At 57.1% G+C, this 12724-nt stretch overlaps 1 protein-coding gene across 21 annotated transcripts in view; it reads right to left on the bottom strand.

Moving 5' to 3' along the window:
* MTSS2 (MTSS I-BAR domain containing 2) overlaps positions 1-12724 on the bottom strand; it is an 80218-nt gene that overhangs the window by 52311 nt on the left and 15183 nt on the right. For all 21 annotated transcript variants that reach the window (XM_037877343.2, XM_037877339.2, XM_037877344.2 and 18 more), the window contains 2 exons: positions 6787-6848; positions 5226-5299 (listed from right to left, as the gene is read on the bottom strand). In XM_037877343.2, the coding sequence (XP_037733271.1) occupies positions 5226-5299; positions 6787-6848 (136 nt within the window). The remainder of the gene's footprint in view (positions 1-5225; positions 5300-6786; positions 6849-12724) is intronic.

Genomic DNA, 12724 nt, shown 5'->3' with positions numbered 1-12724 from the left:
GATGGGGTGTTGGGTAGGAGCTCCAGGCTGCGCTTATCTCAGGAGGTTCCTGGGAAGTTACCGACATCTCCCTCCGGCTCCTAAGCGGAGGCATGACCACATGGCTCGCTGTACTGCCCACACCTGCAGGCACCGCCCCCTCGGCTCCCATTGGCCAGGGTTCCTGGCCAATGGGAGCAGCTGAGCTGGCACTGGGGACGGGGGCAGCACACACAGCCCCAGTGGCTGTCCCCCCACCTAGGAGCCAGAGGGAGATGCTGGCAGCTTCCTGGAAGCCACGCGGAGCTGGGTAGGGAGCCTTTTAATAGCCCGGTCAGCAGTGCTGACCAGTGCTGCCAGAGTCCCTTAACCCTGCCGCCTTTCCATGAGCCGCTTCCTCCCCTCCTGGCCCTCCCCTCCCTTCTCCCCAGAGTAACCGTGGGCTCCTTGTCTCTATAGCCCCCAACTCACCCCCCTTCCCCCAGGGAGTGACTGCAGCCCCCTCTGCTTCCACTCTCCTGTCTAGACAAACCCTGCCTGCCCCCCACAGGTGAGCTCCCCTAATCAGGGCTTTCCTCCAGGCCAGATTTGCCCAGATTGCAGCCAACTGGCCCCATTCAGCTCTTGCAGGGCCAGCGTGGGGAGCTCACCCTGTCAAAAGCGAGTGCAGGTTCCCACGCTGGCACGTTTCACCAGCTCGGCACTGAGAGGAGAAGGGGGCTTAGCAGAATAAATGTACACTGCTCTCCTTAGAGGAAGGAAGGGGAGGCAGGCAGCCCCGGCGTGTGTAGAGTGTGTTATACTGGTTATCGTCAGGGGTGAAAGTAATTTAAAGGACTTACCGGTACTCTGGAGTCCTGAGCAGGGGGCGTGGCTTCAACCAGAAGAGGCGGGGCCTTTAAATACCCGGGCCCTTTAAATCTCTGGCTGGGAGCCCCAGGGCCTTTAAATCACCCCTAGAGCTACCAGCTGCAGAGACAGCTGGGAGCTCCGGGGCGATTTAAAGGGCCCTGGGCTGTGGCTGCTGCTACCGAGTGGGACTCGGGGCCCTTTAAAGCGCCCCCCCGAGCCCCGCTGCCGGAGCCCCAGGGTAGCGGTGGCAGGGCTCCGGCGGTGATTTAAAGGGCCCGGAGCTCTGCTGTGGGGAGCCCAGGGCCCTTTAAAGCACCAGCCTGGGGAAGCCGGTCTGGTCTGGCACAGCGTACTGGCACGCCGTACTGGACCGGACCGGACCGGCTTACTTTCACCTCTGGTTATAGTGCAGGGGAACGTGTCTCCTTCATCCCTAACTCACACACTGGTGCTGAGAGAGACTTTGCTCCCTGGGCTGGTGACTCCGTCTTCCACCTAACACCAGCGTCTGGCCTCAGAGATTTCTGCTCGAGACCTCCATCGCTGCAGAGGATCGGGCAAAGGCAGAGTCCATCACATGCCAGCCCAGGGAGCCAGTTCATGGTCTTCTCCTCTCAAAGGCTGCCCTGCAGCCCATTCCAGCTGAGCACCGACATTCAGGTTCTGCTCCTCTTCATGGCAATACCCAGAGTTCATTCCAGGCGGAGGTCCAAACCCATTTCTGGATCTTTTTCCAATTGTGCGGGAGTGACACCCGCATGAACTGACTAGGGAACTGCTTTCACAGATGATTCTCACAAGTGAACCTGGCTTGGATTTTCTTGTCCTCTTAGAAGAGACTCCAGGGAGCCAGATGTCACACTGGTCAGTGAGAGCCAGACAACACAACGGGCCAAACCCAGCCCTGCTGCAACTGCGGAGCTCCTTGGCAGACCAAATCCCAGCTGCAAGTGCCACCTCTGTGCCTTAGTTGACAAAGACAGGGGCCAGATTCAGGCCTGGTGTAGGGCTGCCTTGGGCCCATAGCCTGAATCCAACCGAGGCGCAGCGCCCCGCAGCTGGCAGCTTGTGCGGTCCGAATGTGTCAGAACCACACTGTCCCCAGAAAGCAATCTGCCCTGTTCCCTACGGTCTCCGTCTGGCATTGCAGCTCTTCCCTGCCCCACGGAGAAGCATCTGTGCTCCGAGAGCCTGCGTACAAGGGTCCCGCTGTGTTCAGGAGGAAAGCCAGCAAACCACAGGGAAAAAACACACTATTGGCCTCAGCTGCCAGCACAGCCTGGCCACGCTGCTCGTCAGCCCTGCCCAACCGAGTTTAGCGCTCTGGGAGGAGAAGCTGCCCCACGCAGTCACGGTCCACACTGCCTCCCTTCGGCTGGGCCGGGGAGACAGCCCCACTGCATGGAACTGCATTGTAGCCCCGGTGACCCAGTCTGGAACCCACGCCTCAGCCCCGGGCCCCAGCCCTGCTCCCTGATCATGCTTGAGAGACCGGGCCCTGGCCCCAAGGAGGCGAGGCAACTTGGGTCCGCAGACTGGTTACGAACGAGGGTTTTTAACTGGTCTGGCAATCCCAGTCCTCGGCACACCATGTCCAGGGGTCCTGTTCTCCTCAGCTCACTCCAAACCGCAGTGCCTGAGCTGGGCAGAGTGCTGGGCGCATTGTAGGTAAAGCCCCGATTGTATTCTCTCTCTTCAGTCTGGGTTTGCTGGCTACACTGAGGGTAGCCGCTGTCATTGGGCCAGGCGCCATCAGACACAGATCAAATGCAATCAGATCTGGAGAGGCCAGTGCTGCAGCCACCTAGTTTCCCCACTTGGGGGAAAAAAAGGATAGATCTCATTTGCACATGCAAATAATCACCCATAATGCATTCTGCCAGGCCCACTCCCACCACACACAGATAGGTCTGTCAGAGAGTGCACGTCACTCGTAAGGGTCCCCTCCCCACAGCCTGCTCCTGCTCCCTCAGGGTTTCCACTGACTAACCCTCAGTGGTATCACTGGGCAGAGACACAGTGAGCAGGAGGCCAGTGGGGTGTGAGGATGCGTAGGAGGTAAACACACAGGGATGTCACAGGAGATTAGTGATGTCCTCTTACTACTGGCCTCTCCCCTCCTGGTCCAAAACCAAATTAACCCATGGATCAGGCGCCAATGAGCTCATGCACCCAGGCTAGCCGGGAGAGAAACCCTGGGATAACTCAGAACAACACGCGCTCTGTGAAGAAAACAAGAGTCGCTGTGTTTTGGGTTGTTCCCATGTCTGGGACCCCACCCAAACCTCGGGGTCCAGCTAGGAGCTGCTGGAGCCAGAGGCCTTGGCCTGAGCCCTCCCCCCAGTCCTCAGTGGCATCTGACCTCCTTTGTAAATCCCAGCCTTGCTTTGCTGACTTTCTATTTCCTGTGCCCCAGTCTCCAGTAATCACACTGCACATCTGTCCATGGCTTCCCTTCATGCCCCTTCGCAGGGGATCCTGCTCCTTGGCTGCAGCCGGGGATGGGGGGAAGGAGGCGGTGAGGCGACGCACGGGGGAACAAGACACACAAACACATCTGTACTGGCCATCTGCAGCGGAGTGCAGCCCAACCCTCGTTAGCACTGCCAAGAGGACAGGCTTGGTACAGGGCTTCTAAATGTGAAGGAGCATCAAGAGTGGGGCCAGTGGGGGTCAAGGCAAGCTGGGCCCAGCTTCCAGCCGGGCTCCGGGGAGTGGGTCAGTAACTCACAGGGGGTGGCTAACCCCCTGCCCAACGAGATCCTGACACTGGCTTCCACTCTTTGCTTCTTAAGGTTGAAGTGGGTGCCCAGGTGAGAGAGACAGGAGAATGGGGATGCTGCAACCATCTCATCAGCAGAAGGGCATTGCCCTTCCGACCCCCGCTGCCCTCATCACCAGGCAATACCACTGCCATCGCTCTGCCCAACCCCAGCCTCTCCTGGCTGAGGATCCCAAAGCACCTGGCAAACATGAACAAATTCACGTTGCAGGCGGGCACCAGTGTGCCCATTTTACAGCTGGGGAAACTGAAGCCCAGTGATGCTCAGTCCTGAAGCCAGCAGCCAGGAGGAGAAGGCCGGAGTCCTGGCTCCCTGCTCTAAGCATACAGCACTAGCTCTCTCAAACACAGGTGGGGAATCCTTTGCATGTCCTAATGCAGTTGCTCCTCCCACCTCTCCCTTCAACAGCCATTAGGCATGAAATGATGGAGCAGGTGTTTGAAGTTCACGCTCGTCCTCAGTGACGTGCTCTAGGATGTGCAACTAACTAAGAAAGAAACTCACTTAAAGCCAGGCACAGTCTGTCCACCCACCCTGGCCACTGCATTGTATTTGTACTGTTCTAACAAAAACCCACTGCCCAGCAGCTGGTCTTTACCCCAACTGCGGTGTTCAAGCTCTGTCTACACTAGGAAATTGACGCACTGCTGAAGGCAGATGTCAGCAAGGGGCCCCCCTGAACCAGTGCTGGAAGCATTGAAATTGCTCATTTGGAGGGAACAAACGCCTCCCAGCGTCACCCCAGAACGTGGGACGATACCTGGTCCATGCGGTCGCGGGCCTGAGTTTCAGGGGTGCTGAGCAGCTGCCGCTCCTGGGGTTGCTGTGGGTGTTCAGCACGTCTGAAAACCAGGCCCTACATTCCTGTGGGGAAAACGCCCAAAGCTCTCGCTCCAGCTCTCAAAGGAGCGCCTCGGCATTGAACCGGCGGGTCCCTGGCGCCCCACAGTAGCGCCCAGGGGCAGCCCCACCAGCTTCCTGAGCAAGAGGCGCTGAGAGGCTGCCAGAGAGAATTCAGGCACAGCAGACTTCGGGTGCACAGGGAGCGCCGAGTGCATGCCCGTGCAGCGCAGCCAGCACCGGCAGGGCTCACAACGGACGGGTGCCACGGGCGAGGCTCAGTGCCTGGGCGAAGGAGCCTGCGGAACTTCGGGCGCACCTGCCTCTGCCGGCTCTTCTTTTCAGCCCTGCCTTTGGCTCCTGTCTTGGTCTCTCTCCTTCCTCTCCCACCCTCCTGTTTGTTGCAATCCTCCCAACCCCATGTCCCCATTCTCCCCTCATCTGTCCATCCACTCCCACTCTTCGCTTCGCCCACCCTTTCCATCCGATCTCCTCTCTCTTCCCTCCCTCCTGAGGTACAAACTTGCCCTGTCTGGGCTCCCCTCAGGCAGCAGCTTCAGAGTTCTGTGCCCCGAGGACTCACACACACACCGGGTGATGGACCAGCTTCACGACCAGTCTTCCACGGACAGTACTGCTCCCCACTGCCCCCCACACACACCGAAAAACCCTGTGAAAGCAAATCTCTGGGCAGGGAGTCTGCTATGGGCGTGCCAGTCCTGCTGGCTTTGAGCGTGCTGTCTGCAGGGGGGTTCTGAGTAGTCGTCCTACCTCGTGTGTTGGTGGCCATGTCTGCCACTTTCTGGAAGGCGTCCAGGAAGGCGACTGCTGCCAGCACTGTAGTCCTGAGGCACAAAGAGATGCATACATAAGTCAGCTGGGAGTCCAAAGGACTAATGCAGCGCACCTTCTACTGATCCCTACACACAGGAACGCCCACACACTCAAATCACAACGGGCCATACCACTGTATCCTGTCTCCAGCAGTGGCTATTATCTGACGCTTCAAAGGAAGCATAAATAACATCCCTTAACAAGTTGTCCAGTATTGTACATAGGGGAAATACCTTCCTGACCCCTGCTATGATCATCCTTTGCTCGGAAGCATGAGATTAGCTCATCCCTACCCTAGCCAGCACAGTAGCTACCTTTATTACTAACAGCAATGCCGTTATGCAGCCCCAACCTTTAGCACAATGTTCTGATGCAGCAGTGAGTTCCACAGGTTGCTTGTCAAGAGAATGGGTGTGACCCTAGGCACCCCTGTATTCACATCCTATGCACAACAGCGGTAATATCTGAACAAAATACGCCTTGTGAGATATCATATGAAAGCTTATAACATGTTGGTTATTAACATAATTGTAAAATGCATACGTTAAAGTTATATGTGAAGTTATGGATTCCCTCTGTATGATGTGATTAGAACATGTTTAAGGTTAGCCAGCCTAGCCTCGGTAAAGGTGATAAACAGGTCAGTCCTAGACACAGGAATGGGGGTTTACCTCAATTTACCTATTAGCAATAAACAGAGCCCTCACGCTAAACCAGCGAGGGTTATCCTGTTCCTGAACTCCAGCGACAAGGAATTAACATGGCTCCGGCACCCCAGCGAGACACAGGAGGCTGAATCCCCAGCAGGCCTTCCTGACTTGTAAGACAAAGGGCTAGTCTACACTAGAATTGCTACATGGGTCAGCTAATCAGAAAGGGGGAGCTCCCAACCAACGCTCACGGCACCTGCGTCTGTGCTGGTGGTGCCAGCATGGCGCTGGGCCGGCAGTCAGCTAAGGGGCTTTATGGCCACAGTACAGCACAGGGGCCATAGTGGGGGGAATCCTTGGCTTCTAAGCCTGCTGCTGCCACTGCCTTGCTCTGTATCCTTGGCCAGCTCCCTTATCTTCTCTGCGCCTCCGTTTTGCCATCTATTGATACTGGTCCCCTTAGTGAAGCTCTTTGAGCTCTCGCTTTTGAAAGTCACTAGTTTAGTCTCTGAGTCGCACGCCCAGCACATGGGGGTTCGACTGGCAAGTGCCTGGCTCCTGTTTGGATCCTCAAGCAGCTTCCTCCTGCTGCCTGGTGTGTTGGGCTGCAGAGCTGCAGCCAGCCCCTGTGCTGGGGCTGGGGCTCGACTCAGCAATGCCCGGGGGAGGCTTTGCCAGCTCTCTTCTTACATTCATCACCTGAATTCCCGAGCAGCTGGCACTGGCCTGGCTGGAGAGCAGAGCTGCTCTGCATGGCCTCCTTCAGTCAGCTTTGTGGGGCTGCAAGGTCCTTCCCAGCAGCATTCAAACCTCCCTGGGAGCCTGGTGCAGATCCCGGGACGACTCACCTGAGCTGGGAGTGCAGCTTAGTTGCCTTGGAGTTGAAATCTTCCCAGATGGGGTAGGAGCTCTGAAACAATAGAAAGCAGAGAGAGATGAAGAACCAGACGAGAGCTCTCAGATCACAGGGTGTGTCCTCTCACACGGTTTCTCAGGGATGTCCCATACAACCCCAGGCACTTTTAAATGCACTTTTAAATCCCCCAGCCAGCCTGGCCCCAGCGTGGCCTGCTCCTCCCTCGCACACCAGCCTAGCCATGCAGAGTGCAATGCAGGAGTGATATGAGAGAGATGCTCGTCTGGCCCCCTGCCCCATAGGAGCAGAGCTGCTCACACATCCCTGGGAGCAGGGCAGGGCTGTTCTCCCATGGGAGCCGAGGCACAGAGAGACCAAGTGACTTGCCCACAGTCACACGAAAAATCTGTGACAGTGCGAGGAACTGAAGTCAGGTCTCACAAGGCCAAGGCTCTTGCCCTGACCACTAGCCTCCCACCCCCACCCCCAGGGCAAAGAGCTGACCTCCCATCAGGTATCTGTCTCACAGGATTCACTCCCAAGGGGCCCCGGCAGGCTGCCCTCTCGTTAGCTGGACAGCAAGCTAGATTTGTGGCGAAGATGGCCAGTCTGGGGCTATTTTCCTTCCCCACCCCCGTTCAGAATCCCAGGGTCTCCTCTGTGCAGTGTAACCCCCATATCACTGGTGGTCCTGTCACCCGAGAATCATCCCACTGCACTCCACGGAGTTACCCCAGGAAGGACGTTTATCCCAGAATTTGATTTCACAAAGAGCCCCGACTCCCGGGTGCTGCAGAGCTCATACAAGCTCAGGATTTCTGCACAGCCCCCTGAGGCCAGAGAACCAAACAGACCATACAGGAGAGCTCAGGGCTAGACCATAGCAGGGGCTGTTTTACGGTAGCCAAGGGCAGGGATGCAGGAGAGACAGGGCCTGAAACTGGAATGACCCATGATTTTCCATCCGGGAAGGGTAGATCCGTCCATCTCAGGGTTTGAATTTCTGCAGTGAGTATGACAAAGCAACCAGCCTCTCACTTCCCCCCACCCGCCCAGCAAACCCAGCCTAATCCAGCTGAGCAGCCGGGCCAGCTGCAGGGTCGCTCCACCAAGGCGGTGGTGCGCAGGGTGAAAGCGGACAGCAGGAGCAGTGATTTACAAGCAGGTTCCCCAGACCTCATAAGAGCAAAGCCCCCTCCTCTGGCTGCAGCTGGCCAGTCAGCCCCTGTGTGGGGCAGGTCTTCGAGCACAGGGAGCTGAGAGGGGCTGGGGTGTTTTAAAACAACTCACCCAAGCAGATGCACTTGATGCAGCACAAAAGCGCAGCTGGCTGATTAATGCTGCAGGCAGATTACAGCGCACTAGACACAGGTAGAGCTGGGTGGGAAAACCTTTCCCCAGCCCAGACGTTTTCCCGTGTTTGAACGTTTTTCCCATTGTGAATCAGCAGGAAAAGGTGAAATCTCAACATTTCTTGGACACTGAATATCCCCCCCCACCACCACTTCTGCCTCCCCAACCCCCGCCAAAGACTTTTTTAGTTCAGGTGAATTGAAACATTTTGCTTAGGTGATGATCATGTTCAAACGTGATTTTTACTCCCATTCACGCACGTTTGGACATGGAAAATCACTGGGAACTGGAACCCTATTCAGAACGGGTCCAAAGGACACGCTGACCGTTTCAGAACTTGGTTCCGAGTTGAGACCTTTGGCCAAACCGACCCTTTCCCGCAAACGGGTGCACTGTCTACGAACGGGTGTTCTCCGTGAAAAGGCATTTTGGGTGAACCATTTCCCATGCTCACAATCCATGGGACCGTCGTGCCTCCCCCGGGCTGAGCACACCCAGCTCCCATTGCAATCATCGGACACTGCGGCATCAGTTCCTCTGAGAGCCAGGCCACACCAGGCACCGCAGGGAGAGGCAGGGCTGGGACAGCGAAAGGCCTTTTGTCTCCAGGTCACTGAGTCCAATCTGGCCCATGTCAATGGCAATGGGCCGGCTCTCTCCTGGCTGTGCTTGGAGCCTGTCTGTTGGGATGTACTGATCCCTTGCTCTGGACCTGTAATGCAAACCATTCTAGCCGGCCCAGTCCCGGCAGATCTCCAGCTCCTGCAGTCAGGAATGAGGCGCGGGTGGGTTCCCAGAAGGCCTGATCCTAGGGCCCCATGGGGCCCCTCCTGCAGCAGAATGACTCAGCGTGAGCTGGTGTATCAGAGCGTGGCTGGAGAACATAAGCAAGGAGTGGACTGGCACCATGCCGGCAGGGGCAGCTCCTGGGAACAGGGCAGGGCGCAAGCAGAGACTGAGTTCGTTCCTTGGCCCCAGGCACATGACACAGGTAGGGGTTACAGCCACGGATGGACACAACAAAAAGCCCAAGGAAGACTGGGGTGGCGGGAGGCTCGTTTCCTGATGGCCCCTGAGCCATCGGCAGCAACAAGCCGGGCCCAGCTGGTGGGTCAGCGTGGGACAGAGATGCCTTTGGGTCTGGGTGAGTGACGCCCAGGGACACCCGGTCGAAAAGGAATCCGGACGGCTCCAGCCAGCGCCACTGCCCGGGCTGTTGCGTGTCCTGTTCCCGGCGCCGCAGCGGGGCTGGAGGGCTCCCTGATAGTGCTGTGCCATGGCCCGCGCAGCTCCCAGGTCCGGAAGCAGCCGGCACGTCCAGCTCGTAGCCTTAGGGGCTGCCGGGGGGGTGGGGGGGGGGCGCAGGCTGCCCCGCCCCCAGGCGCAGCTCCCATTGGCTGGGTCAGGGCAGGGGAGGAACTAGCACCGCTCGCCAGTGCGGAGCAGGCAGCTGTTGAGGGGTCTCCCGCTGCTGCCCGGCCTCTTCTCCGGGCGCTCCTCGTGTGCCCGGGCTCCAGTGCCCCGTCCGTCGCCGGCACCCGGCAGTGGGAGGTGTGTGTATCCCCATCTCCCAGTGCTGGGAATGGGGCTGCCCCCCGTCCCCCTCACTGCATCCTTCCCGCCCCAACCCATCCCCCCTCACTGCATCCCTCCCCGTCCCAACCCCTCTGCACCCCCGTCCCCCTCACTGCATCCCTCCCGCCCCAACCCATCCCCCCTCACTGCATCCCTCCCCGCCCCAACCCCTCTGCACCCCGTCCCCCTCACTGCATCCTTCCCACCCCAACCCATCCCCCATCACTGCATCCCTCCCCGTCCTTACCCCTCTGCACCCGTGTCCCCCTCACTGCATCCTCCCCCCCCAACCCATCCCCCATCTCCCCGTCCCAACCCCTCTGCACCTGTGTCCCCCTCACTGCATCCTTCCCGCCCCAACCCCCCAACCCATCCCCCATCACTGCATCCCTCCCCGTCCCAACCCCCCTGCAGCCCACCCCCTCACTGCATCCTTCCCGACCCAACCACCGCCAAACCCATCCCCCCTCACTGCATCCCTCCCCGTCCCAACCCCCTTGCACCCGTGTCCCGTCACTGTATCCCTCCCTGTCCCAACCCCCCGCACCCCTGTCCCCCGTCACTGCATCCCTGCCCGCCCCAACCCCCCTGCACCCCAATCCCCATCCCATCCTGCCCCCCACACCTACCCATCCCAGCCCTGTAACCCTTACAGCGCTCTCCCACCCATCCTCTCCACCCCCATGTCCCTCACCCCCTGCACCTCCGTACACTGCTGCACTCCCATTATATCCCTATACACCTGTGCCCCCCACATCCTCATGCACCTGTAGCCTTCTGCCTCACCCTGCATCCCCATCCACCCCACATACACCTCCAGACCCCCTCCTCTCTCTTTTACTGCTCCCTCTCACCCCCCACACTGCTCTCATCCTTGGTCTCTTTTCCTCCCCATTCTCTCCCCCACCCCCACCTTTTCCCCTCCAGCTGGCTGGGTGATCTAGGCTGCCCCTAGTGTACGGAAAAGTGTCTCTGTGTAGGCAAGTGTGTGCATGCACGCACTGTACGTGTGTAAGAGACTGTGCGTCTTTGTGTACGGAGGTGCGTGTATTGCCGCATGTGTGTATATGCCTAGTGCTGACTTTTATTCCTTTCACTGGCTTGCACCCACACAAATGGATGACATAAAATGTGCATGTATTCACTTCATAGCAAGTTTTTAAAAGAGAAGGGAACTCTAAAAGCAATGTATTATTTCTTAAAAAGTGAATGTTGTTGACTAGTAATTGCAGAAGAGACAATGGATCATACATTTCTCGCCACCTTTGTCTAGCTATATTATAACCTCTTTGTTGCAGACTCTCTCTTTTTATGTGTATGTCCAGCACCTACCACCCTGGAGCCCTGATCTTAGGTGGGGTCTCTAGGCACTAGACAAGAATTGTAATAATAAATCATGTGGAAGTCTATGTGTTAGTGCATGTTGGATGTGTACACATGAATACACGTGTGTATCTGCACGTAGGTGTGGGGGTCAGTTTCTACAGATTTATTTATATAGGTATCGGGACAGGTGCATTTCTGTGCTTGTGCTCTCTGGGTTTGTATTTGGGCTTCAGGAGTGGGCCTTTAATGGACCCATAGCAGCTGTGATAACGTGTGGTCCTAATTCCACACATAAAATTACAGTAACTTTAGTGAACAAAAAACATGGAGCTGGTTACAAAGAATGGGAAACGGGGAGGGAAAGAATCATGAAAACCTTTGTGAAGTTTCATTTTTTAAAAATTACCCTTTTTGACTATTTTGCTGCCAGCTCGAGCCTCCTGTAACCAATAAAACCTGAATTTAGCAGAATACACCTGTCACAACAAGCACGACACCTATTTGGGCCTTGCAGTGAAAATGAGCATGTGAGAGAGGGTGGGGGAGAGCAAGCGATGGAGGGGCAGGGGGGTGGAGTGAGCGGGGGTGGGGCCTCAGGCAGTGGGTGGGGCAAGGGTGTCCAGTTTTCTGAAATTAGAAACTTGGCAACCCTAGCGATGCCATGGTTAAGTGGGCAGAGTTAGGAGGAGCAGCGGGCACCTGGCCAGCCCTTGTGAAGAAGCCTGCAGGTTACTGAACTGCAGCGAAGACACACGATGACTTGGCAACGGTGAGAGGGATGGCATATGCATCAGGGAAAGTTCCTTGGCTCTCGTCACCTTCACAAGCACTTTAGGTCCCACGGCTCCCTTGTGGGGCAGGCATTAGCCCCATTTTACAGCTGAGTAAACTGAGGCAGAGAGGGGTTAAGCCACTAGCCCTGTGGCACAGAGGTGGTCACTATCAGAGCTGGGATTAGAACTCAGGACCCTCCTGGCTCAGGCAACTCTGCTCATGGTGCCTCGCCCCCTATGCTACGTTGATGTAAGCGTCATTGACTTCAAGGGAGCTACTATTGTTCACACCAGCTGACGATCTGGCCCCAAATATATCAGCTGAGAAAAGGCTCTTTTGAAAATCCTAAGAAACCTTCCACCCAGGGGGCTGGCTGGTTCAGACACGGGATTGCTGATAGGCCATGGGGCCTTCCCCCTCTCTCTGGATCTAATCCAGTCTAGATTAGCAGTGAGGCGCACAGGAAGGCCTCTGTGAAACACTCATGGGAGTGTCGATTCAGATCCGTGTGGGCAAGGGTACACATCATAGATAGCACTGCCACAGTGGTCCCCAATTAGGACCCTTGTTGCCAGTCTCTCTGGAGAGCCCAAGGGTTGAATGGGCCATGGAGACAGAACCATTCTCTCCCACTGTAAGAAGTGACCCTCCTGGGCAGGACTAAAGCCCCGCAGCGATGCCATGTGCAGAAGCCCGCCTCCTCTGATCACTGCAGAGGCCGGGTCCTGCTGTGAGCTGGGTCCAGCTTTCCAAGCCCTGTCATTTTGCAGCGTGGACACAGCTCAGACGGCAGACCCAAGTCAGTCTGTGCAGTGCAGTGTGGATATGTCAGCGTAGCAATGAGTCCCCAGCTTCGCAGCTGTAAACCCACTGCAGGCCGAATGCCCTTGAGGATCAGGGGC

Source organism: Chelonia mydas, chromosome 12 (genome assembly GCF_015237465.2).
Source record: "Chelonia mydas isolate rCheMyd1 chromosome 12, rCheMyd1.pri.v2, whole genome shotgun sequence".
Taxonomy (NCBI): Eukaryota; Metazoa; Chordata; order Testudines; family Cheloniidae; genus Chelonia; species Chelonia mydas.
The sequence above is the reverse complement of the archived record's forward strand: the minus strand, read 5'-3'. Positions and strand labels throughout refer to the sequence as shown.